The 27,926-nt window shown below is 36.1% G+C and overlaps 2 protein-coding genes across 6 annotated transcripts in view; one reads left to right on the plus strand and one right to left on the minus strand.

Annotated features, from left to right (window-relative positions):
* Positions 1 to 11,628, plus strand: part of flfl (serine/threonine-protein phosphatase 4 regulatory subunit 3 flfl) — a 45,915-nt gene extending 34,287 nt beyond the window's left edge. For 3 of the 4 annotated variants that reach the window (XM_071693070.1, XM_071693068.1, XM_071693071.1), the window contains one exon: positions 2,634 to 5,282. In XM_071693070.1, the coding sequence (XP_071549171.1) occupies positions 2,634 to 2,783 (150 nt within the window). In that variant the 3' untranslated portion in view covers positions 2,784 to 5,282. Of the gene's footprint in view, positions 1 to 2,633; positions 5,283 to 10,899 lie in introns of those variants that run through there. The other variant, XM_071693072.1, reaches the window with a different exon arrangement.
* A 2,426-nt stretch (positions 11,629 to 14,054) lies between these two features.
* Positions 14,055 to 27,644, minus strand: LOC139765541 (uncharacterized). Of its 2 annotated transcripts, XM_071693066.1 has the most exons (5): positions 27,522 to 27,644; positions 25,989 to 26,159; positions 25,129 to 25,704; positions 20,036 to 20,159; positions 14,055 to 19,011 (listed from the first exon to the last, which is right to left on the minus strand). In XM_071693066.1, the coding sequence occupies exons 2-5, from the start codon at positions 26,059 to 26,061 to the stop codon at positions 16,767 to 16,769; spliced, it is 3,018 nt and encodes a 1,005-aa protein (XP_071549167.1). In that variant the 5' UTR covers positions 26,062 to 26,159; positions 27,522 to 27,644; the 3' UTR covers positions 14,055 to 16,766. The 2 variants fall into 2 exon arrangements, with proteins under 2 accessions (XP_071549167.1, XP_071549168.1); XM_071693067.1 differs by lacking the exon at positions 25,989 to 26,159 and having other exon boundaries at positions 27,522 to 27,642.
* Between the last annotated feature and the right edge of the window lie 282 nt (positions 27,645 to 27,926).

Here is a 27,926-nt window from a genome sequence, read left to right on the forward strand (position 1 = left end):
CTCATTAGCTCTTTAACTCTTTCATTGCTTTGAGCCACAATTGTGTGATACATTGTATAGTGCTCTGTGCCAATGCTTTGCAACCAGTACACCGTGGCACACTGATGTACCAGGACAATGTCTTTAGTGTGCCATGGTTCATTTCTAATTCAGTAAATAAAACAGATATTGCATTGTTGTAACAAGCAACTGCAGGATTTATTTTATGAAAATATACATTTTTTATTGCTTGAATGTGTATAAATGCATTTATAAAGGCCTAACATTTAGTGTACTATTTTCATGTGTGTGTAGGGAATTTTTTCTTTCTCCTTTCATTGGGGTAATAGCCGTAGAATACTGAAAATTTTTGGTTTGGTCTGTTGTGAGGATCATACTGTATGACATGATCATCACTTTGTTTCTTGAATTCCTGGCTGATATATGATTTTGTAACTCATCCATAGATGTCACTTGCAGCCTAACAATGCAGCTTGAAAAAGTAACGCTCAGCAGTCACCCTTGAAACATTTATATATTGCAAGAAGGCAGATTTATGTAGCAACAAATGCAGGAATTTTTTTAGTAAAAGAAAATGAATTCTTGTTTTTGCTTATATTTTTTGAATGAAAATAAGGTTATTTTTTCATTTATCTTAGTAAATAATGTTATAAGTGTAATTTGGTTTGTAAATATGTAAACATTGCATGTAGAATATAAAAGATATGGAAAATATGTAAGAAATACGTAGCTTATATGCATGGGATGTGAAAAATGCTTAGTGAAAGAAAATGTAAATTTTGTAAATTGTTTAGGTGTATGGACTGTAAAATCGCCAAGAAAAAGAAACAAAATCATATTCGTACATGAAAATGGAATGCTGCCATTCAGGGTCCCAACACTAACCATCCTCCCACACCAGTATAGAGAAAAGTGTACTGATCTTTTGGGTAATATCTTTATTAATGGATGATAAACATTCTGTAAGAGATGAGAAATGACAGAACTACACAAAGGCTTTGGAATGTCTTTTGAAAGTCTTTGCAATATTTAGATATTGTTCTTAATGAATTTGAATGAAATGGTCCTAAAATATTAAGCATTGTGGTGAAAGTACTTTAGGTTGTTGGCATCTTGAGAAGTGATATTAGACACAAAGACATAGGGTTGTATAGGTTTTAGAGAGCTTGTGATGAAAATACTGTTACAAAATACAAAATTTGAAGATGAATATCTTAATATGGTGCTGTAGCGTATGAATAGCAAGAATGCTGAGGCACACACTTCATATCGAGGTACGGATTAGAAAAAGCATGATTGATAATTAAAACAAAAAATTATTTTATGGGATGGGTTGAGCACATGACAAGAACAGATATGAGAAGAATGATCAAATTTTTGTTTATGAGCAAATTGGAAGGAAGAAGAGAAAAGGAGAGCCCAGAGTGAGTTGGAAAGATGGTGTAAGGGTATCTGTCAAAAGGGGTGTACCCTTGAGGTTTGTTTGGAAACATGCAAAGAAGAGTTTGTGTAAGCCATCCAGTAAGGCATTTAAAGATGATCCATTGGATCTAAGGAAGGTTACTACTTAACTTTTTTCTCAGCTGAACCAATATGCAAAATTCTTTGGCTTTGTTGTTGGATCCATAGCTTGAAATATTTTTTGTAGTACAGTACTTCAGATTTGGAGAAAATTTCCTCATTTTTGTTGGGGGATTTATATACAATGCAACAGTTTATCATATAAACAGTATCCCACTATTCAGCAGCATTAGCACCATACATACCTATATTAAAACTGTTCAACCTTCTCATCCTTAGATGACTTGTTTCCTTTCTCGCACCTTGCTCATAAATATTAACTCACTCATCACTACCTTCATTCATTTTTACTAAGCTCCCAAAACCGTTTCAGCATTCAGTTCTTCACTGACAGTCCTCAAAATTCACCACACTACTTTTGTTGAGGATGTACCTACTCACACTTCCAAGCTGATTAATGATTGAGTATTTATGTATACAGTTTTAGAAAATAAGTTTTGTTAATACATTTGATTATAGGCTTTCTTTTATGTTCGTATCAGTGTCCAGGTGTCAGAGACTATGCAGTAAGGCATATATGGGTGATTTGTGAAAGATGACAAAGAATGGAAGTTTTCATCAGCATTGGTAGGTAGCGAGTCTTCATATGAAAATGAAAGTAGGGTTGAAGAAAATAGGAGGAATGGGGAACATTTGGAGAATACATTGTAGTACTTCAGTCTACACAGTACTTATTCATCTTGGTAGCATGACATTTTTCACATAATCATCTTTTTGATAAAACTTAACATTTTAATGAGTTTTTCTGACATTGGTCTAAATTATCATATTTTCTTTTTTATCAAATGTAGTCTGTTAAATAAAAATAATGTATTTTGAGACATGGCCCATGTATATATACAGTGTTCACATAATGAAAGTTGAAACGTGTTGATTGATAACTTAGAACTTTGTTAGAATGATTAGATTTGTTGTAAATAGTTTGCTGTGCTGGAAGTATTACTGGTTAGTCTTGTGGAGTATTTCAGTGAAGATTGTTAAGTTTCCATAACTTGTTGCAAGTAGTTTTTTGTGTATATAAGTAGTTTTCTATGTTAAGTACCATTTTGCAGGTCAGTCTTGTGGCATACGACGAAAATTCTGATGAGGAAGAAGATGAAGAGGAGGAGGAGGAAGGTGGTGAAGAAGATCAAGAAGAGGAGGAAGAGGAGGAGGATGGTAATATTCCGTCTGCAAAGAGACCACGATTAAGCAGCGATTGAGGGTGTACAAGCGGCTGAATCAGCAGTCAATAAATTATGGGTTTGGCCGTGGTGCAGTGGGCAGGATCAGGTAGCGCCAGAGGCAACTGCCCGGCGTCATCACACCCCGGGTTGCATCTTAGGCACAGGCAGGCACCTTGTGGAGCCAGCCTCCTTCCTGCCTTCTCCATGTTGCCCACCCATGACAGTGTACTCTGAGGCAATGACTGCCAGCAGCCCAGCACTGCCACCGGCCCATTAAAGCTGCACCCGCTGCCCACCCACCCACCTCGTGTACATAGCCCGCACAATGCCTCACACCCATGTGTACAAATCCTTCTGTATATGTGAGCCAGCAGCAGCTGTGGGCCCCACTGGACCCGTGCCACCGTGACCAAGAAATAATGGACATTTTAATGGAATATTTTTATATAGTGTAAAATTGTTATGACAGTGTTAGTACTAGTGTGTGTGCTGAGGGCCTAAACATGGTAGTGAGGCCAGACTGCAGTGGCAGTATGATTGCACAGACTTGAGGACTGCTCTTACTCTCACACTGCCCTGTGCATTTGAAATCCCATTGCTGTGAGCACGAGAGCCCCTGTGTGAGTTTGCCGGACGTGTACATGCATGGTGCGACCCCTAGCAAGGATTCCATTGCCAAGTACTGGTGAGGGCCTACAGAGGGTTGAGCGCAATACCTGGAGGCACACCAAGGCCTCACTAGAAAAGAACTGTGCCTGGGCCTGTGATACTCCCAAGCATGCTCCTCTACCCTTCATCCTGGCACACATGACCAGCAGCTAAATAAATCTCATTATTGGGTTTCACAACTTTGCAGTACCTGTTGTCTTGTAAGAAGAGTCCATCAATGTGTACTCGGTGCTGAGGACGCACACAGGGGGAGCAAGCTGGGCGGACATGATGGCAACAGCATTAGATGGTAACACAGTAATGCATTTACAATTGTCACAGAACGTTGTCATCAGCCATCTCATTAATGATTTCATACTTCATAGTTCATCTTTGTCATCTTAAAAACATATACATTTAAAAGACCATCTTTATGATACTTCATGAAGGCATGTAGGGGCCACTACTTTTTCTCTCATCCTCTCCTTTTCCATACAGAACCAACTGCAACTTAATTTTCACTTGTCAGCATACCAGTATCTTGTTTATACAGGACCTAGTTCAATAGAATTTTATTAGAGGCATCAGATATTAAACGTATGCTCATTTCTTGGTTTGTTTTCTTACACCTAGAAATAAACACATTGAGATATATCAGATTACCAAGATTCTCATTACTTAGGTCCTGGATATTCTAGGTATTGTACTCAGGAATAGTGCTGCAAAATATATTTTATAGTTCGGCCCACTGTATTGTAGGTTAAACTTGCTCTTGCTTATTTTTCCAAAGTCAAGGTGACTTGTTAATCGAAGTTCCTAATATTGGTTATGATTTTAGGGTTTTCATATTGAAAGAAAAAAACTCTGTGACTCCCTTCAGTTTCTTTGATATGGTATGTTGGTCAGTTTGTATAACACTTGCAAAACTTAAGATGTAAGAGTTTGTACCCAGAACTACAGACTTATGGTTGTTTGGCCAAAGTTTTTATTCACAAAACTGTATAGATCTCTCTCATTATTTTTTTCCCCGTGTCCATACTTATAACTAGTCAGTGATGGGTATGCACATGTGTAAAAGATCAGGTGTTCCTGAACTGGGAACAGAGTCCTGCAGATGGTATGGATGTTTAAACCTAGTATTTTTCAAAAATTCTAAGGCAATTTTTAGATGTTTAAAGATTTATAAAAATGGCTTGTTTAGTCACCTATGTCAAACACAGATTTGTTTGGATTAGTTAGTGAAATCATAGTCCAAAGTGCAATAGCTGCCAATATACCAGAATTTATCTGTTTTGTTTCTATACATTTCTTTTATTACAATTCTTGGAGATATTTGAGCAACAATATACAGTAATAGTAAATGCCATTGTGGAACCACTACTACTTTTCGAGAGAATATTATAAACATCATAGTGAAAGTGAAGCCCCAGCTGGTATTTGATGTTTTAGAGACATACTTTATATATTTTTGTTTAGTAATGTGTACATAAGAAAATGATTGAATAACAGGATTCTCATAAAGCTCACATGTCATAGACTTGTTTAGCTGTGATATTTTTGTCACTGGAATTTATTTCATACCTTAGTGAAATAAAAATGTTTTGATTGAAGGCTCAGTAGTATGGTTTCTTATATCTAAAATATGGTCTGAATGGCCATGATTTTGTTTTGATTATCACATCTTATTTTCTTGGGGCTTCCCTATGTCACAATGACACAAGGCTGCCATCATCATTGTCACCATGTCATCATCATCTCTCATAGTTATCACAGCAGCACACACAGTTCGTACGGCGTCTTCTCAAAACTGTCAGTCTTTGTTATACAGTATGAGGCCTGTTTTGTAGAAACTTATACAGAGAAATACTGAATAAAATGGGAATAATTTTTAACATTTTATGTTACCCCAAGGTACTCTACTGAAAAACAAAACTTAAAATTAGAATTGTTTTATTTGACCTAACCTCCAAGTTGACAAATACCAATAAAGAATCGTTAAGTAAACTGTAATTGATATTTGTAACGGTCACTTAGAATTTCTGTGATAAAGGGAACCGAGGTGTGTCAAATGGGAAGAGTGCAAAGTCATGCGTAACTGCCGATAAGTGCAGAGCAGCCTTCCAGGCGATAGAAGTGCAAAATAGGATTGCCAAACAATGACCAAGTGAAGATTTTATTAGAACTCCTCCTCATAGGAAAAAGGAACAGCTTTGCTATGGAGCATAGCCATACATGGTTGAGAAAAGGTCAGTTGTATGGGCTCTGGTTTAGCATTTGTCAGTTCTTTGTATTTTTGCCAGTTGCAGATGGCATATTCTCAAGAAAGTGGTTTTCTTTTACCAGCATCCAAGTGCTGGTGTTTTGCCACTAAAGTTTTTATGACCCTAAGAGCCTGGGCATGTGGCATTGGCAGAATTGGGATCAACAATTCTGTGCCACTTGAGAAAAAAAACATACCATACCCATGAAAAGGTCTCTTGCCCCTGCCCAGAGGATGATGGAGAAATAAATTGTACTATCCTTTGTTCCAAATTTCATCCTCTTCTGCTACTTGCAGTCAGAATACTTCTAATGGATTTCTTCTTAGATTTATGATGCATAGTTCAGCTAGTTGAACATATCCTCAGATATTCTATGCTTTTATCACTTCTAAAAAATTTCAAATACACTTTAAACATACATTATAGAATATTAGGATTTTATTAAGGATATGTATGCTTCATCTACAAAATGAAGGGTTATCTATATGCCCGCAACCGCAAAGCAGAGGGTTATGGTTGTTTGTCCCTATCTCTGCACCCCAATCTTGTAATCATACTACTGTATCTCAAGACTGGACAGATGAATAAGAACCAGACTTGTATCACAGGTACTGCATACAAAGTTTTAAAGCTGATTTAGTTCCCGAAGGTTTATGGCACAAGGCCTTATCGACCAAAATGGTACTAAATGCATGTGTACACAATATCTCGGGCTCAATTGCCACCAAGTATTCGTGTACTTGAATACATAGTTCCATTGCTTCTCTAAGGGCAGTGTTTGTCCTTGCTGTAGTACAAAAACACCTTGTTTTCACCTCATGGATGTTATATCTCAACCTTGAAAACGTAACTCAAAATTTTTCTATTCTCCATAACTTTGCTTTAAAGTTTCATGTATATTCCTCTGACTATTTGATCTCTTCCCTCAAAGCATTGTTCTACATTCATGCTCTGTAATTTTATGCAAGGGATTTCGGTGCCCACAAGGATTCATTAATCTCTGATCAGGATGATCCTGATAGAATCGAGATCCCTTCTTTTAACCTCATTTATGATCTTGAAAAATAATTAAATACCCAGTATGAGTTCTCAACTATCACAATCACTTTTAAATTTTTTCACTATTGCATTATTTCTGTCTTCTTGAGGTCCTTTAGTCTTAGACACATGTATTGCTTCCACTTGGATATATCTTGCCCCAATCTCCTAGTAAAATGCCACCACTGGCACTTTGGAACACGTCACTGGTCGTCCCTGTGCTACTGCTCCGACTTTCCTTGGAATAGGCACTCCTTCACTGTGCTCCCTGTATGTCAAAGTTTGTCCTGGCTGGGGTGGTCTTGTATCCCTCTTCTACCAGGCCTTTGTAAAGTCAAGCTCACCTTTATAAAAGGGAAGTGTGCTAATTTGACAAGTACTGACAAACCTTTTCGGTCCTTGCTTCCTTTACCAAAGTTTCAACCAAAACTTAAATTATGCAACTTTTCCTCCTCTTCATACCTGATAAATATATTGCCAATTCTCTGACTGATAAAAGCCACTCTTGTCAGTACTTCATTCTCATTCTACTTTATATGATTCTGCATCTAGTCATGCCCTCTCCTATCTTTCCATGAAAAAAGGTTAAGTATTTTCCCAACTTCAAATGGGCAAGGTACATGGCACAGATGGCATACCTAAAGTCCTATGGGAGTGTGTTGCTGAGCTAGCTCCAATCTTGCTTGTCTATTTTATGTTTAAAACCCCAAACTTTACCTTATTTTAGAAGCATGCCTAGGTGCAGTCCATCCATACTAAAGAAGACCATTCTTATCTTTCCAACTACTGCCCCCATGGTCTTGCTTCTTTAATCTCTAAACCCTTTGCAACTCCCCCTTACTTTCTCTCAGCTGCAGGGAAATATGGATCCTTTTGGACTCTTTGGAGTGAGAAATTCTCTGACAAAACTACTCCCAATGATAAAGCCATGCCAAAGGTGACTTTTTACTTACATTGTAAGTAACCTCATGCAAGTGGAGCCACAAACCAACCTCACCCCTAAACAGGAAACATGAGTAACCTACAGAAAAGCCATCCAGAAACAACTTAACAACCCATGACTCCTACCTTTACAAGACTGAACTCACTTTTTCATATAACTCTGAGAACTCTATGAGGTCTGTTCCACAAGCTTTCTCCCAAACCCAGCTGTCTCTTGTATAGGTAATTTCGCCTTTGTAGAAAGTCAGCCAATTGCTTAATACTAATCTTTTCCAGAACCTTACACACCACACTCGCTAAAAAAATCTTTGGTTGCCATTTTGTCGTATCTAACTAAATGGTCAACAGCTGCTGCTTCCACTCTGTATGTACACCACAAACATTAACACAATGACACACACAAACTAAATGCCCTTAGAACACCTATTGATACTAGATTTGGACAAAAAAAAAAAAAAAATCTCTACAAACAATTACTTCACTAAACCATACGCTATGCCTCACCTGCCAGGTGATTCAACATATCAAAACCAATTATAATGAAAGCTGCAAACCACACAAAGTTAAGCACTTCCAACAATCACCAGCTGCAAACCACACAAAACAAAGCACTTAACAACAGTCACCAGCTGCCTAGCAATCACAAATATTTAATACCTGCACAACAACAAAAAGATACTCTCAGAGCAATCTTGCCTCATTGTTCTTAACACTGGTATCTTGTCAAAATCACTCCATAACATACCACTAACCCCCTAGTAGAAAAAGTTTACCCAAGCCTCAGACTTAAACAGTGTATATTTAAAGATCCTCCTTACCCCTAACACACACACACAACAATGACAAAATGTACCCGACAAGCACTAAATGACTACCCTCCTAAACCAATCTTAACACCGTAACTCTAAATGGATATTTAAGTGAGCTGGACAACTCTTGACAGAAACGTTTTGTGCCTCATATTTCAAAGCCTCTGGTTGCCGAGTGGTAGTGTACAATAATTGCTTCCTAATGTCAATCATCCTCCAGCCATTCCATTAACACCACATTCTCATGAGTTTTCCTGAAAGGATATTGAGTAGCTCTTAGCTAGATTTAGACGACCAAGTAGATAATCGTAAATTTCTTGATGCTGATGCTGTCTTCAGATTGAAGAGAAATATTTTGAGCATTGCAAGCTGACCAACATTAGGAGAAGGTGTTTCTAACAAAAGTAGAGGCAATATTGCAAGTATTCACATGACTTAACCATATTTCACTGATGCAGCTGATCATTTTAGAAACACAGAAATTTTGCTGTCATGAAAAATTATAAATGAATCACCGATTATGATAAAAGTAATTATACTACATAAAACAAAAATAATTATTACTCAACTTTTTCAGTGTTTGCTAAAGAAGCACAGTGGCTACTCAACACTCAAGCCGTACTCCATTTTTTTTTCGTTTGCTGAAACATCTACAAAACTCATACAAATTATCAGAGTGAAGGTAGAGGACCAGATAGTTTTACAGTAACTCTTTCATTGTTATAAGATTATCAAACTTTTTTGGAAAAACATGAAGAAATCACAGGGTTGGAAAGGAAACCTAAGTCAGGAGTTATGGGGTTTAGCACCACCCTCTAGGATATATACCCATCTGGAACTACTCTCCAGACATGAACGAGGCACACTTGTATCATTTATATTCTGGAGACCATACATTTCATCATTACAAACACTTGGCTCATCATATAACAAGCCCAAGATGCAACTTCTACACTGAGAAATGATGACTAGTACTGAACCCCCCCCCTCCCAAACACACAAACACATACTATCTTGAACTCTGCTGGACATACATCCACCTGAAACTTCATTCCCCAGACAAGCACAACTTGCATCATTTCGCATGCACTCTGCATTAACCATCATTTGAACATCATGAACACTGATTCGACAAATTACAAGAACCGTCACTTCCAATTTCACAGAACTTCTATTCCTCACTTATCTTACACTCGCCCCACAAGGACAACACACATCTCACTTCTCAACCTGTGATCATCCTGCCCAATGGATGCAGTTGGCTTCCCGAGTGCTGTAGGAGCCCCCCCCAAAAAAGGGGGGGGGGGTTTCTTGGCACAGATAGGTAAGGAATACCTTTACCTTACCTTTCCACCCCAGGATGCCCTTTTATGGAGCTCCTGCAGTGATCAAGAACCTAGGCACATCTCCAGGGCAGATTCAGGTAAAGAAATATTGTGTTGTTGTGTGTCTCTCTTTGTGAGGTGATTACAGGACAACTGAGAAATAAGTGTTCAATGCATTCAGCATGAGTCACATTTTGAGCATACAGGTCCATTTTTATTTTCTGGATGGGTTGTGCCCATGTTTCTGACAATCTTGGATCAACATGTAAACCCAAGATCCCTGAGGTGAATTAATGTATAAGTAGAGATATCACAGCAACACAGCATTAATACACATTAAGAATCATAAATCAAAAACATATAGATGTACAGAAATAACATATATCATCTAATCCCAAAATTCATATCTAGTTCAATTATATCTTATAAACAAAAGATAATGGATGAAGGATTATGAAAAAATTAGAAATGCAGGTTGTGTCACTTTTCATGGCATTATTAATAGATAACTTTGTAGTAAAGTGCATAGACTGTGATGTGTGAGCATAGTAATGACGATACAGTAGTTGGAAGGCCTTAGCTGATCATGAAAACACTACCATGCAAGAAGTAACAGACTTTTAAGATAAGTAAGTCTGCTCTGGCCTTATCTACCCTCTGAGAGTTTTTCATTTATTTATTTACTTTAATTCATTTCTGGGTTATAATTAGTTTCCATATCCTACATTATCAAAACCCAGAGTATCCCAAAAAAGATTCCCATTTAATATGTTTACTCACAACCTTTTGCTGTTCTTGTTTGACCTAGTTGACTTGCTCATAAAAAAAATTACATTTAATATTTCCCCTAATGGAAGAACTTAATTAGTACAATCCCACAGTTAGCAGGAGCCAAACAAGTGAGCAGAATAATTCAGCATATGTTAACATGTGTCGCTGATTCTTTATCATAAGAATTAGTTCACAAAATATGTATTCAAAAATAAGGTTAATTCAGGTTTAGTAAAAGAATTAAGGAAAGCCTTGTATATTCATAGAATTATGCCTGGTATATTTTGTAAAAATGTTTTGAAATGCCCCTTGACAGAGATATGTATGTAGTCTACAAATGCATTATGTTTGATAACAGGTGGTCCATAAAGGAGAGGAGAGAGAAGAAAGAAGAAAACAAAAAATGGATACTGGAAAAGACTGATATTGCTTTTGAAAAGGTGAGTCAGAGTTCAAACAAGAGCATACCATCATACAGTGGAAGGATAAGGTACAGCAGAAATGTATGCATAAACATACTTCTTATCAACTGATGATGTGGGACATCTATGATGTCACAAGATTGTGCATGAATTGTCCATCTGTATTTCCATTACCATACTTGTGCATGAACTGTCCACCTGTAATTCCACTACAGTACCGGATACATATTGGACGGTAGAAATAATTACTAATATCTTGGAGGTTTTATAGATAGATGTAAAGTTAAAGAACTGCAGTTACTAAGCCAGTGCCATTAGGGTTACCCATTTGACAATCTTTGCTAGCAGTTTTCATAATGCTCTGTATTTGCTGATAATTTTTGTCATACCTAGTTGATACTTAGAAATGTAGTACCATATATTATATTAGGGCTTACCATGAAAAAGTATAAAGGAAATTTTTGGTGATTAGGTCCTGTAACTGAGGATGCAAACTTAAAACCTGAGGCAACTAAGAAGCTTATGTCACGTGTATAAGAAAAAATTCAGTGATACATTTGGAAATACCAGCCAAACTGCATTTCATGGGGACCATCCAGCTATTTTTGTAACTTTTGTATAAATGTACTGAATGTAATGATTTTATACATAAATGTCATTCTTTACACCAATTTTTTTTTCTTTGTTTCCATTACAAAGTTCACCTTATACTTGCTTTTAAAGTTTTATATTTTTCGGTGCAAAAATCTCCTAAGACTTGTCAGAAATAAAATATAATGTAATTAAAGTGGTGATTAACTGACCTTTTGTAATCAAATTATATATAAATATTATCTTTTCATTTTGGGCTCAGTCATCTGTCCTTGCCACTGCCTCACTCGTATAGGAAATAGTGAGTGTGCAAGAGAAAAATCATGTCTGGCACTGAAGTCTATGCAACAGCACTAGACCTCTCACACCAGAATTATTCCATAAACAACCAACAACCCCCCAAAAATAAAAAGGTCACCCTTGCCTTTATTTAGAGATCTCCCCAGACCTAACAAATATAACACTGACAAAACACATACACACCAAAATAACCCAACAAGCACTTCTTTTTTAATGTTTCCTCCTTAATTTCATGATATAGCCTCTGATTGTTCCATCCTTGCAAATTTCAAAGAACCATTCACTACCTACATTGCCAAGCTACTTTAACATCTTAAAAGGTTTGTTCAAGTCACCCCTTCCTCTCCTCTCTTCCTAACTTGACAAATTTGAGGCCTCTAGCTTTTCCATGTAACTCAACTCTCTTAAATCTTGTAATACACCACCTTCATTGCCCTCCTGTGGAAATTCTCTGCAAGGTCTTGGAGCTTCATTAAGTGATCAGGTCACCCCTTACTCTGTATGTATGAACCTGCCTTTTAGTATATCAATGTGTGAATATTTGTACAGTATGGGGAGGGGGTTCTACATTCATAGGGCCCCATCTCTTGACCTTTCTGTGCATGTGTGTGACTTTTGTCTGTCTTTCATCTGTATCTACGTATGAATGAACATGCATAATGTAGTTTACAAGTCCCTTATAACAACAAGGGAAAATAACCTTTCTCTTGAGGCATCCAAGCTTGACATTTACCTGCCAAACAATGCTAAATGACCCCTATGACACCACACACTTCAGGATGGAGACAGCAATACTACATTCATGTTTTCCACTAGCCTAAATTCACTGTTATTACTGTATTGGTATATCATCAATGTGGTCTTCCACATTCACAATGTAATAGCATAAATTCAAGTAGAGACATAGAAAAGATTTTATATTTATAAACTTCCTTTTGCTGAATTGCATGGACAGATGTAGTGACAGCACTTATTGGAGCTAGAGATAATTCAGACAATCAGAAATGACTGCAATGGCAGTATTTTGTGTATGGAAATGGAGATACTGGTCTCACTTGATATAACAACTTGTTGTGTTGAATGAAAAGTCAGAAACCCCTTTATAAAAGTGCAAAAATCCAAGTTTCACTTTAACAAATTGGGCATGGGTTGAGAAAGTGTGTGATGTGGCTGTACTGATAATACAGTTCAGTATAATCTATCCCATAGCTTGGAGACTTAAAGACCACTTTTATTATTACTATTATTATCATTTAATATTAATTAAATAAGGTCTGAATATTTTTAATTTACTTATTTTGATAGACAAAAAATACAGATGAGTTCAATATTCAAAATTCTATTATAGAGAGGCTTAGCTCTCTAGTATATGAACCAATTACATACTTTATGTAACTTTTTAGCAAAATTTGGGTAAATGAACCAGTTCCCTAATCTATTGGTTACGCTACAGCAAAATTCTGGTAAATGAGCTACCATCAAATGGGGGAAGGGTGTGAGTTGATATGAAAAGAATCTTCCCAGAGTTAGTGGTTGACGGCCATCTTTATGACGAGATAACAGTGTTTAAAACATTTTCTGACAACTCCTACATAGCAGTTTGGCTGTCAGGTATAGCATTTATCACCTCTGAACTAAGTAACAAGAAAAGTGAAGAAGTGGAATACATCCAGCACTTATGCTTAACAAAAAAGAAGCAAACAGAGGAAAGACAGGACAAATAATAAAAAAAAAGACACATAAATACCAATGGAAGGCTAGTTTACGATGCAAGTGTATGTTAGACCACTGATTGAAAAACACAATACATTTTGTTCATACACGTCCCTGCCTGAGCGAGGCAGCATCTAGAACAGATGACTAAGCAGTAAAGGAGAAAAATATGTCATAAAAATATCAGTCACTGAGATAAAGGAAAAAGTTATTGCTTGTATGATGGGTCTCCCATGTGTGTCCAAAGCCTACATCATTCAATTATGCAGCCACTTAGTCCTTGGCAATTAATCCATTTATATTCAGAGCCCTAGAATGAATATGAGATTTATTCTTTCCAACTGCTGTACACTAAATGGTCTCATTCATTTATCTACCCTCATATTAAATCCCAAGATGCAAAATTTGACTATTATTCAAATGATCCACTTCTATTTATGTTTCAATTTTGACTTCAAAATGTCAGTGATGTAAGCTACTGAGAATTGTCTTCAGCACTTTATTCATCAGCATGGACAGTAATAGTGGGCAATATATTGAATCATTCTACAAAAATGTACATATCTAGGATCCTGCTGAAGTTCTGCTCAACAGTCACTTGCATTAATTCTGATACAAAACAGCCTGTGAAAAGCATAAATAAATTTTTAAAGATTATTATGAATATTCAACCCTATTCAGCAAAACATTAAAACAGAAGTAGAAGTAATTCATGTGCAAATGTGCTTTATGAAAGATTTTTCTATATTACACAATGAAAAACATCATGAGTTAACAATTCAGATAATAATGAATGCATTTGATGACAATTCATCACAAATATTTTGCTACAATTTTAACACTGGGATGCATCATGTTGACAAGTGAGATGAAGACAAAGCTATTGTACCAACGTAACAAAAACACAATAATCCAAAAAAGGTAATACACACTTTCATTTCATATTACAAAAAAACATATTTTCAATTCAAATTGATTACCTAAATAGTAATTCAAGGTACTGTGAATATAGCTCTTTCATTACAGTATCAAATGAACATAACTTGAACATAATCAGCTATTACCATTCACATTTGCTTTTCTTTTCTGAGCCTGCCAGTAAGCTCAGGCTGTTTGTCCAAGTTTGTGGAAAATGGGAAAATTTAACTACAATGCAACTGAGTTTCCTGTACTCCTAAAAACCATCAACAAGGAATTAGCCATCATTATTCAATCTACAAGGTCCAACATATTAACAAATCATTAATGGACAGCACAGAGAAACTTCCAGATATGTCAATGAACAAATTCAAGACTTAAAAGCACTACCTCATGCAGATGATACACTGTGTTTAGTGACTTTATACTATGACAAAATGCATTTTCTAAAAAAAAGAAATTAAAAGCATTGCCCATTTATCAACCTTTACTCAGCTGTGCATGGTGTAAAATAATCAAAAACATTTTAGAAACTTACAATCTTCAAATGTACCACAAACTGAGGTGAAGAATTAGCAATACCTAATTCTACAGCCAACTTGGAATGGACATCAGACCAGTACTCACTCAAATATGTCTGTGTAGCAATAGCAGCCAATGTAACACATGAGATAACTTCTAACATCAAACAGCTTCTTGGAACCTGACAGATTCACCCAGAAGGTTACAAGGCAACTGAACAACATTTTTCGTAGCTTTCTGACTTCATAACAAGTAAGTCTATCTTACTACGGTAATAAGCATGTTCAGCACAGATATAGCCAAATACAGATTGTCCATGCACATTCATAAGATGTGTGGAAGGAGATCAGCAAGAACTAATGGAACCAGATGATTGATGTCTTTCTCTATGGAAGGATGACAAAACATAAAAGTGCTCTAGACATTATTACATGTACCTTATTGAATGAAATTAATCACAGTGACAAGTCTTGTTTAAAAAGTTAGTCTTTCACAACCAAACAAAGTCAACTTTCTGCTAGTGTTTATGAGTTTAAGTTTTTGCCTCACTGCCTTCAGTTCTTTTTCATAAGCATTTAAATGATTCAACTGATATTTTTGCGATGTAAATTCTGCTTAGCATTAAATATCCTTCATCATCTAGTAGTATTTTGCAACTCAACACTCAAGGCAACTGGCATTTTCATGTAAATCCAGCCTAAATAAAATGCTTAAATCAATGGAGGAGCAGAGTTTCTTTTCCCACTATGAGAAAAAAATTGTGCGACCAAAACAACACTGAAAAATAAACCCTTTCTCCTTTTTGATGAGTAACTGATCATTTAAAGATACCTGGGGTGCTTCAATCTCAAGTAAAAGACTTGTACAAACATGTGATCCTGCAGCTCTTGGTAAGGTATGTATCTCATTTGGTTTTCAAGTTAGTTTGCAGATTAAAAACAATATTTCTGAATATTAACTTAAAAGATGTCTGTATATTGGTTTTATCCACTGGCAACATTAAAATACGCACATTAACCCAACAGCATTAAACACTGTTGTCATATATAATATCGCAATAGGTCCAGAGCTGGAAGTCCCTAGTATTACTAGAAGCCATAATGTCCATGATCACACTGGATACCAATGAACTAACCTTGAGCAAAAACTCTACCATGTTCCACTATTCCTCTAACTTAAAGGCTTCAAGGCCTGTACATCACTGCGTCCACTTTGTCAATAGCACTTCTATCCCAGCTAAGTGTCAGGATTCAAAATTGGGTTTTGTGCTTTATGACTTATGGTCTACAGAAATCAAGCTAAAGGTATAACTATCATCCTAGCCCTCCTCTGGGTTCTGTGTTGAAACAACTATCCAGGAATCTACAACTAACATCAATTGGTACCATCTACTGTCATCATCATCAGCATGGCATACCTATGTTTACATTGCAAAATAACGAGTGTATTCTTAGTTCAATTGATCTGGACTCAAAAAAGTCATTTGCAACTTTAAATTCCAATTTCTTTCCCTACTATCTTCAACATGAACATCACACAATATCATCAATGACTGTTAAAGCTAGTATGCTCACATCTTATAATTATGATGTATGTATTGGTTTCAAAAAAGACAGAATTTAACCTTTGATCCTGTAAATTATTTTTACATCACTGTACAACACAGTCTAAGAGGGAGAAAACAGAAAATTGCATAAGAAAAAAGTATTCACAATAAACCTGATCCTCAAACAATTAAATCTATTTCACAACAGTTCTTTTATTCATTATTTTCCTGGTGAGCTTCAATGTCAACAGATCCATTGAGTCTCTTGATAAAAGATAAGTTTTCTGTCTTGTATGTGAACTGTATGATATCTTCCTGCTCCTCCAGATAGGACATTAAGTTCCAAGCATCAATAGCCACAGCATAGCAGCAAGAGCCAACAAAGTGATTACTGTAATATATACGATCATCAAAACCTAATAACTCCTGAGCCTGCTCATCTGTTAGCTTAATGGATTCATCACATGAAGCCAGTTGAGGATAATACCACCTTCTGAACTTATCTCTTGATTCAGGATGTGAGTATAACCGTATGTCTTTCTTTTGCAATTGCTTCAAGAGTACAAACAAACCTTCTGGAGTAAGAGAAGTGTTTTCTAAATGGATACCTGCATAACAAGTGTGCATACTACCAAGGAGGACAGCAAGTTTGGCAACAGATGAATCTTTTATACCTTGCATATGAACATCCATAAGAGGTACTGAGCTACATGGTATTCCATTTATGTCTTCTTCCAAAATCAAAAAATCTATTTTTACTTCCAACCAAAGCAGATTATGTAAGTACTTGTTTATGATAAGAAGAGTCGACAAGCACTTTAAGTCCATCACACGTAACTTCATATATACTAAATGATTAAAAGCAGGCTCAGAAACAAGATCATGTAGCATTTTATTGGAAATACAGCCTGCCACTAAGTCAACTTTAGTCATAACAGGGTCACGAAAAAATGCTTTGATAATACGATCCATATTACTGCTACTGCCATATTTAAATTGAGAGATGCTATCAAGCCATACATATATATCCACCCGGCACAAGAAAGTGAGTACCTTACTTAGTTCTGAATATGGCTTTAATTCTTCAACATTTAGAAATATTCTGGTGGGTGCAACATTCAACAGCAGAGTCTCTATGGGTATGAGCTGGATGTCTGCAGCATTAACATTCCACTCATCTGGGTACTCCGAGACCTCTACAATATATTCTACTAAACGTGGTGAGGCCTTCACCTCAGTGACAAGATCCATGTTAAAATTTAGATTCTCACTACTATCCTCACTATGGTTAACTAAAGCACTAATTAGTCTGCGTTCATCCAACTCTGACAGCCCTATAGAGCCTCGCTTCATTTTTGGAACAAGACCTCCCATAAAAAGTGCCAGTTGGTAAGTACACTGTAATTCTCCAGTTAAAATAAGTAACCTTTCACCTTTAAGGATTTCATGGTTTATGTACCAAGCAGCAAGAAACTCCTGTTGCATATTATGAGTAGAACTGAAACCCTTCCTGTTAGCACCATGATAATATCTCTGCTTAAACACACATGACATCAAATTCTTACAAGTGGTACCAGGAAACAATCTTGATGTATCAGTTTCCAAATCCATTATATACTGTCCTTCTAATCTTTTGTTTTCCCTAAAAGCTTCCAAAGCTTTCTGTCCAGCAATCAAAAGCCAATGAAAGAGTTTACTTTGGTAATTATTCTCCTGAGGACCATTAGCTAGTGCTCTACTGATTTTCCACGTGGTGAGGATCCAGAGAATATCAGTAACTGTGGTTACCTCTTCATATATATCTGGCTTCTCAATAAAAGCTTCACACATCTGTAAGAGGGTGTGAGGGTACTTCAGTACATGTGCTAATCTGCACATGTTTTTGGTCAAAAACTTTTTTAAACATTTTGGGTCAGCTGTTTTTGACTTTCCGCATAAAATATCTTCAGCTAGAACAATGATCTCTTCACGGTCATAACCATTCAACTGTAACTTCAAAGAGAGAATGTCTGCCCAGTCTTTTTGTAAAATATCATAAAGTGAGGGAATCGCTAAGATTACTGCAGATATGTTTTGTGAGACTTTAATCAAAGTCTTCACCTCTTCCATTTGATCTTTATTCATTTCCTCAGCATCATCAATAACCAGCAAGACATAGGCTTCCTTTAGCCATGTATAGATCTTATCACTGCCATGAGTTAGACTACAAAGTGGAAGAATCACGCGAACAAAATCTTCTTGGGCTTTCCTGACTGCAACTCCAGAAACAACAATGGCAGCCTGATAATAACCAATATCCCTGATGCATTCGTCCTTCTGAGCCCAAGATAATGCCAGAAGTGTTGCTAAACTTGATCTCCCACTTCCTGGTTCTCCTTTGATGAGACAAACTCTTTCACCATTGATCTTCAATTTAGTCACCAATGTCTGAACACCTATATTCTTGCCCGGATTTAAGCTGTTGAGGTGACAAAAAAATAATCTACTTTCAATGAGATATCTCTTTAGTAATAATGCTGCTCCTGAAAAATTCATATAATCCCATGGGCACTGTGCACTGCATCATTGAATATATGATGACTTGCAGCTCACTTAAAACAAGTCTAATTTTCCTACTAACAAGTTATTCCATGACTGAATAAACTCAAATTCAAAAGGTTACAGAAAGAAGGACAATATATGGCTACTAGAAGGAGAACTTCACTTAATCAGATTCAAAGAATTTTATATTCAGCTTTCTTGACATTTCACATAATCTCTAACACTTAAATATTAACCTGAAAAAAAAAGTCAATATTACAGAGACAAATCAAAGCACAGCTCACTGTGAAAATGCCTATCAAAACTCTAAAAGTTGTAACTAAATTTTGTGCTAACAAAAATCCTAATTAATCAAAATCATGCATGTTTCGTCAACTGACACTGATACAGATTCGTCAAAGGTAACTTTTCAGTCATAGCTTAACCTCAATCAGTCAAGTCTAGTAATAATACTTACATACCATATTCCACCTGCATGAGGTTATGTCACAAGTGAAAAGTTACCTTTGGCAGGATTGTATCACCATCAGATGATGAAAATCTTGCAAAAATTTCTCATTTCAAAGGAGTCTGTCTTGTCTCTGCTACTGAATGCAGTGCAGCCTTGTAACTGCAGGAGTCCCTGGAAAAGGGGTTCTGGGGTAATACCAGGAACCCTAATGAAAGTGGTCCTGGGGTTAAAAACATAATCATATTCATAAATCCTCAGTAGCATTACCTAACAGACTCTCTCTACATTGTCCCACTGGCAATGGATGGAAAGGAATACAATTTCATCAAAGAACTTTTCACTCTAAAGGCATCCCTCCTTTCCCTACTACTAATTGTAATGCAGACTTGAAGCACCAATAGCCCTGTAAAAGGGGTCCTGGGTATTTATAATCAATCAAACCTTAATTCTACATTATATTTTCCTGAAACAAATGATGAGATGCTCTCACATGGTACATTTACGAGTCCTCTTCTTGCTTATGTCCTGAGCATTTGACAGCCACAGCAGAACTGGATCCAGCTCTGGTCTATGATACAGCTCATATCGCATCTGAAGTTCCACTTTGACATCCTCTAAAGGAAATCTAATATGTAGTATTGTACAATAATCAACTGTTGGGAAATTTTCCCTAACACTGTCACCTGTCCCTAAGGATTTTAATTTACTCATAAAAGGAAACTAAAAATGAACCTCTTTAACCTTAATGAGTTACTGAGCCAAGATAGTCAAGAGACAGGACTGAACTATGATATATTAACATCATCTTCTCTTAAAATGTAATAAAACATAGCATTATAAAGTAATTCTACACCTGGGTGCCATACATTAAATGCCTATTAAATTCGTTTTGCTCCACAGTGAGATTTACTTCATACTCACACCATTATTCCTTTATGTGAACCCCTGACACCCTTATCAATCTGTTCATGTAATTCTTATGCATGAATTTGACAAATTTGCTTTCCACAATACAGATGTATGAAACATCAGAGTAGAAGAGATGGATTATCTACACAGCACACAAAGAGAATAAACAAGTAAAAATGAAGATATAAGAAAGATATGCAGGGTGAAGATTGTTACAATAAAGGTATGAATGAAAGCTTGTTAGAATGGTACAGCTGAAATAATGACAAGAAGCAGTTCATGAATGCAGTGAATGTACTCCTGAAGGACAGTGGTGCTCAAGGTGAGGATCCAAAGGAAATGATGAATGGTCATATCCTGAGGAGGTGTTTTGTGCGAGATGAAACATGAAAGGAGGAATTAGTCTCAGCTGATGTGTAAAGTGAATAATCAAGAAACAATGTAGGGGAGAATGGGGTGTGTTGGACTAAGGGATGCTTCTAGCAGAAGCATTCCTAAAATTTGAAGGAACCTGTAGTAGGCTCAAGAATCCACGAGGAAGTATGTTTTTCTGAAGATGTCACAGCATGCCATTTGCAGAGTGTAGCCCCAAATTAATGTTTCTCCTGGTAAGATCTTATATTTTTTGCCTTTACTATGAAATTTTCATGTAGCCTTATTTAAGACATAGCTTTACAAATGTGGTAGTTACTGCCCATACACCAACCACAGTGAAACCTTAAAGTGTCACAAAGATATTTCTGTAAATATCTTGTGTACATGTCACAGGTTTTGACTCTGTAGGAATGATAATTCAGAAAACAAAATAATACAGAAGGCCTCTCCCAGCCCACCTTTCCCTCCAGTTCAAAAGTCAGCAGTTAAAAGATGATAAAAACAAGCAATACAGGAAAAAATACTGCTGTGAAATTTTTTTGGGGGAAACTATGGATGGCAAAAGTTCCTACCACTTTAAAAATAGCTAATTGGGGCTGGATTCTGAAAAAGAAAGAGAGACTTATATGATAAATGATTAACTTGATATTTCCTCTATGGTCCTGTCATTAATTCCTGATACAACCTTACTAATGTGCCACACAGCATATGAGCATGAAAGAAAAAGAAAGTAAAGATAACTGATAAAGCGGATTATTTACTGACAACATATATCAATGAAATATTTGTATCGCTTTGATTTGAAGCTATTAATAGTCTTTGCATTTACTACATCATTATGCAGTTTCATCCAAAGTTCAGCCAATCTGTAAGTGAAAAATCTTTGGCCTTATTTTTGGTCATAGAATCACTGTCTAACGTGCGGAAATTTTTGTATCCTACGTTGTTGAATCTATTTAGTATTTTGCAAGCTTCTATCAGTACCCCTTGGACTCCCGGACTCCCCCACTCCTATATCATAGTACTTTTCAAAAGAAGCAACAGAAGAGAAGCCAACCAAGGGTTTTCTCTTCTAAGCTCATTCATCTGTTCCTTACCTTCCCTCATTCATATCATAGATAGTGGCCATGTTTGAAAGAAGAGAGAGATACAGACTGATGACATAAGTATAAAAAATAGAATTAATACATATCTCCAGTGATTAAACTGACAGATATGTGAACAAAGAAAGGAGAGCCTTAAGTGACAATACAGGTACACCACCAAATTTCCAGCATCTCCTTTTGTCCAGACAAAATTACGTGAGGGAGCTTGAAATTATCGTGGCCACCAGACTAGTTTACTGGACGGCCACAGATGGCGTTGTGTGCAGGGGCGCACTTATTTACATTCTTTACACTGCCCTTGTTGGTGGTGATACCACAATCCTGTGAGATTCTTAGCTTATTTTGCTTAAATTTAACCCAGCTATGGTTTCTAAGATATATGAGAGCGTCAGTCGTGGTGTCAAACATAAACACCAGTCCATATTGATCCAAGATAAAGTAGAACTGTTGAAAAAATGGACCATGGTGTTTCAGTGTGTAAGCTGTGTGACATCACCTGTTTATGATATACAGAAGCAAGAAATACTGAAATGAAGAAGGGACGAAATATTGAAATTCTATGTAGACAGCAATTCCGAGAAGCAAATGACAATTAGAAAACTATGAAAGATGGTAAGAGTACTGAGCACGTTCGAGTGATGATGGAATGGTTTTGACAGCATCAGAGTGATGGAGTGGACTTGTCAGGCAGCATGATACCAGACTAAGTTGTTCCATAAAGAACTTAAATTACAACGAGCGTGACTATAGTGAAGGATGGCTTCAAAGATTCAAGAACCATCATGGAATTTCCATGAGTGTATAATGCAGACAAAACTGCATGATTCTGGTGATGCACACCTAGGAAAACACTAACAAGAGAAGACGAAGAAGACCCCACAGGATTCAAACAATCTAAGGACAGACTTACCATCTTAGGGTGCTCAAACACTAAATATTTGTTTAATTTAAATTTTGAGTAGTCTATGGTATACTTTAGAGACATGGGAGATGTATAATTAGTGGGTTAGAGGCGTGTTGATGAATTATTATTATGTGACCACAATTGGTCGGGCAAAATTATTAATCCGGCAAGGATTTGGAACCAAGAGTGCCAGAAAATCAGTGGTACATGTACTACCACTCCTTTAAACTTCTATCCTTCTCTTTGTTGCACAAACTTTTACCTTAAAGAAATTATCACTCCCCATTTAAACACACTAAACTGTTCTAGCAGCTTTATTTCTTGTTTCATGAGCATCATTTTGAAAACTTTTTAACTTTCTAAACAAAGTATTTCAAAAACCTTACTTGCTCATGCTTCTTAAATCTTCAGTTTCTCAACTCAAAACATTTTCAAAATTTTCTTGACAATCTTTGGATCCTTTGGCAATAAACTAGTTGCCCTAATAGGTATTTTCCCCCTATAGGTAAAACATCAAACATTTGAAGTGACTGAGACCCAAACAATGCTCCTTTTTTTTTTTTTTACTTGTTCAAATTTAATGAAAAATCTAAGTTGCTGTGCATCAGGTAATTTTGGTTATGCAATCACATGAAAACAAAGGTACAATTCTCTAGTGTCATTTTTCTTATAATAAGTACATGCACAATGTAACTTTAGGGCTGATAAAAATAAAGAAAATAATGAATAGATATTTCCAGACTAAATTTTCTGGATCTCTGAATTTTCAGAAATTCTTATGTGAAGATTTCCTATGTTGTACCTATGCCCTTAAGAAATTACTTTTACCTTTCAGTACGATACAAAATGTAGTCTACTGCAATAAACACAAACTGTTGTCCGTGCTTCTATCAGGGAAAGAAGAAATTCCTATATTAATAAACCTATGCTTAGCCATTTGTTGCCTATTTGGTAGCAGGAGTAAGGTGAGGTTTCTTGAAAACAGACATGTTAGCAGCTAACACCAGTGCAGTACTATACCATAATACCATACCAGGTCAATATTTTCTAACTTCATATCACTGACTTTTTGTACCGTTCAAACTTTACGTTACTTAATCTACATTCATTATTCTACAAATTCTGATCATATGAACTTCATTACAGCACATGCTTACTAAAGACTTTATTAGATATTATCAACATGGAGACTGTAAGCTAAAGTTATGAAGGGTCTAATGAATAAGCACATAAAAATGCTGACATTCAGATGCATAAAACACTCTATCTTACCTAAGCTTTATACAGGAAGCTGTTACTCACATCAGAAGTATTACTCATACAGGTGGCGATGCATGCTGTAGTCTTGACACAAGCCGAACAGCAAATGATCATCTTACTGTTATGAAAACTAACAAAAAACGTACTTTTCAGTTAAATGCAAAAAAGTCTGCCTGGCAAGTAAAACATCCATAGACTATCAACCAAAACACTCAATCAATTCTATGACATTAGTCTAAATTTTCAAGTCAGTGAATCTGTTACGTCTGAAGACCTTCTAAAGTTAAGATATTCTAACACCTCCAAACGTATAAAACACACATATACCAATCTAATTAGTATTATTAATATGTATCAGGAGACTTATCCATTACATTAAAAGCAATTATATACAGTTATTGCAACTTTCTACTTAATCAGTTCTATGGTTATAAACTAAAGCCACTAACTTGAATGCAGAGTTCAAGAACTTTCAAATGTATTATAAAGTTACAAAACTTTAAGAAATGTTCACAATAATACTGAAAAGAAAAATTCATTAGCACCAGCAAATAAAAATCAAAATTTTTTCTTCATAAACCTAGGTCCAAGAAGTCAACAATGTCTTACAGTTTACATTTATTCTTGTTTCCATTATGGAGACCCACTATAAATCAGATTCTCGATCCCATGCCTCCCATCCTACTGATATGGCAGATTTCTACACCTTAACAGAGAAAGAACTTTTATGAATAACAGACAAAATATGTATCTAAAAGTATTCTTTATACAAGAGTAAAAGATGAAAGAATGAATATGTGACTATACCAAAGATTAAAAGAGAAAAAATATTTGGGCAAACATCAAAAATGAAGAGTCAAACTGAATTTAGATATTCCCTCATATTTTGTATTCTAAACAAATGTAGTGTCATTAAGAAGTATTTGTATTTGGTAAAATTATGGTTCTGAAATGTTACAAAAGAACTTAAGTGTGTAATCAAACTAAACTGTCTGAAGAACTTTATAAAAGTATTCAAGCATACTTTACCTGCAATCTCAGCTGATGAGCTCTCTTTCTGTTCCCCTGTACAAATTTCATTAAAAAGATTCATTATTCTTTCAAGATCTTCTCTCCATCTACCAGTAATATCAAACTCTCCTGCTCGTTCAATCAGACATTCTAACCAAAGAATGATATCTGATATTTTTGCATCAAAATCTTCTTGGGACAATGGTGTGCTGATTCTGCATATCTCTTCATATATCTTTATAAATGTTACAAGAAGGTTTTCCACTTTTGCCTCAGTCAACTTCAGATCCATTTCTGTGTACACTGACTTTTTCCATATAGGGCTAGTAGGATTAGCCAGTGATGGGCTGCAGCAAGTCTTGAGGATCTTAAACAGCAATGGTAAATGGTGGTAGGTAAGCCGTTTCTCAAGTTGAAGGGCAGCTAGCTCAGTCTCACTAAAGAACCCAGTAAAACCATTTTTAATTGCAAAGGTATAGACATCAGTGTCTTGGGTATAAGTCTGATGATACACATACACAAATGCTTGCTGCACTGGACCATGAAGAACCTTGTAAAGACGAAATCGTAGTAAGTTACCATTCTCCATAGTGCCTGAGGAAAAAAATATTTCAACAAATCATTGTGGGACACTCAGTTCATGGACACAGTATATGTACTAAAGGTAACTGAAATCAACTATGTAACAAGACATTAATATGTGGTAGTTTGAGGGGTGCCCAATGAACAGGAAAGCAAAAAGAAGGAGACTACACTTGCAAGGTAAGGGGCTGATACTCTATATCTCTTACAGTAAGTATTTTCCATATATCTATCACTCTGGATTTCTGTAGTCTTAAACTGATGTTATGGTACACTGGTACATCAGTCATAATTACCATTTGTATTCATCTGAAGCTGATTACTATTACAGTCCACAGACAGCACGTCAACCCCAGTACACCACATCATTCCAATTCACTTTATTACCATCTTCATCATTAACATCTTGCTATGCATGACTCCAGGGCCACTTCTATCAAGCTCCTCCAGCTTTAAGGTTGCATTACCTTCAGATACGAAGAAATGAGTGACTCCGTTGAAGCAAGAAGTTCCAGACTGAGACTGTAGGCCTTTATTAGTTAATAATGATAAAACCTCATCAACAGTGACTTTTCACTCATAGCTTAACCACAAGCAGGTGGGAGGCAGAATCAAGAAACAAAATGATTTTCTCAGACATGTTAATCATCATTAGGGAGTTTCACTGCAGACAGTAGTTTTATGCTAAAGGTGTAATATTATACAGTGATACTAGAAAAGCTTCAGAGAAACAAATCCTCTCATATCACAGCTTTGTTATTGTAAGGTTATCCCTATCACGATACAGTACCATATGCCCTGAAGGCAGGGGCTTAGGCTTTTACACTCAAAAAATTTAAATAATTATTTTACAGTTCTAACTCTGGCACTCAAATATTCTATGAACAAAATCCCAAAATCTGCTAGTGAAACAACCCTTTCAAACTTTTTCATAAATCTCCTTACAGTGTAACAGCATTAGTGTATGAAACTACCTCACATCCATTACAAGAGCTGATTAACTTTAATCTCCTCACATTGTCTTCTAGTGATCCTTTTAGGACTGATTTCATCATCACATGGTAATCTTAAAAAAGCTGCCAAATCATACATGTGGTGAACAAAGAAAAATTTACTCAATGCATACGCCCCAGCTCCAGGGAGAGGTTTAATCCAGTGACAGTGGTAAGAGTTGTGAACATCAAGAAAAATGCGGAGTGAATGATTATGAACAAGTCTATGAAAAATTCATGAAAAATCAACAAAACCTAAAGAAACACACCTGACCCCACAAGCAGCCAAATTCTACTTAGATTTGGACATCATTTGAAATGTATGTTAACATTATCATTGCCATTGGCAAACTGTTGCAGGAAATTGGGTCTACAGAGCCCATAAACATGACTAACAACAACATGCAAGCAGCAATTTTTTTTTTTATCTAACCACATTTTCCCCGATCTTCATTATCCTCATCATTCATACTGCAGAATGAAATAAATTGCTCCAAATATTGTAGTCACTCTTAATTCTATTCTATAAATACTACACAATCCCTGCTAAATATATTCACTTAGGTTCTCAGGGTTGGGACTGCCTCTTTTATATCTATCATCGACTCCACGAATATAACACAACACTACAAAATATCTAACTTGGTATATCACCACTTTAACTTAAGTTAAACACCCAAAGTAGCTTTGGATACCGAGTGATTCTATTCTGTAATGGCAGTGTAATATCTAAAGAAATAAAAGCAGTTAAAGTTGGTTTGAATCGTTATATCTCACACCTTATTAATCCTATTCATCTTTAAACTTTTAAGTATGGCTTGCGTATTTACTACTGACCTGCTGACTTACGGAATGCCCTTTACAGGCAGGTACAATAGGCAATTCTCTCATGTGTAACACATTCCTTGGCACTAAAATAGATGTAAACAACATCTAGTGACCTACCCTCGGAGAGATAAGCTACTGCAGGGACCAGGTATATATAAAGTACATAACTCATCTGCAATACTTATAGGAAAATAATAGTCATTTACTCTAAAGAAAAATTTGGAAAGCATCTTCTTTACTAAAATCATACAGAGAAATGGAGTTGCAGATTTTTTTCTGTTTATATTGCGTGCATCAAACACACTTGTCTTCCTAAGGAGCAACAACTGGTTTTTTTTTTTTCTATTCCAAGCAGCACATTGATTTTGATAACAAATGTGTTTACTATGACAATATAGTTGCATTGAAAAAGTA

This window comes from Panulirus ornatus, chromosome 55 (genome assembly GCF_036320965.1).
Source record: "Panulirus ornatus isolate Po-2019 chromosome 55, ASM3632096v1, whole genome shotgun sequence".
Classification (NCBI taxonomy): domain Eukaryota; kingdom Metazoa; phylum Arthropoda; class Malacostraca; order Decapoda; family Palinuridae; genus Panulirus; species Panulirus ornatus.

Excerpts from the sequence above, each read along its gene's own strand:
- LOC139765541 (XM_071693066.1), bottom strand. The coding sequence starts at position 26,061 with ATGATGTGGTGTACTGGGGTTGACGTGCTGTCTGTGGACTGTAATAGT. Across the intron at positions 25,705-25,988 it reads GCTTCAGATGAATACAAATG|GCACTATGGAGAATGGTAAC; the intron begins GTAATTATGACT and ends TTTTTTCCTCAG. Across the intron at positions 19,012-20,035 it reads AGGACTCGTAAATGTACCAT|CTTAAATCCGGGCAAGAATA; the intron begins GTGAGAGCATCT and ends TCACCTCAACAG.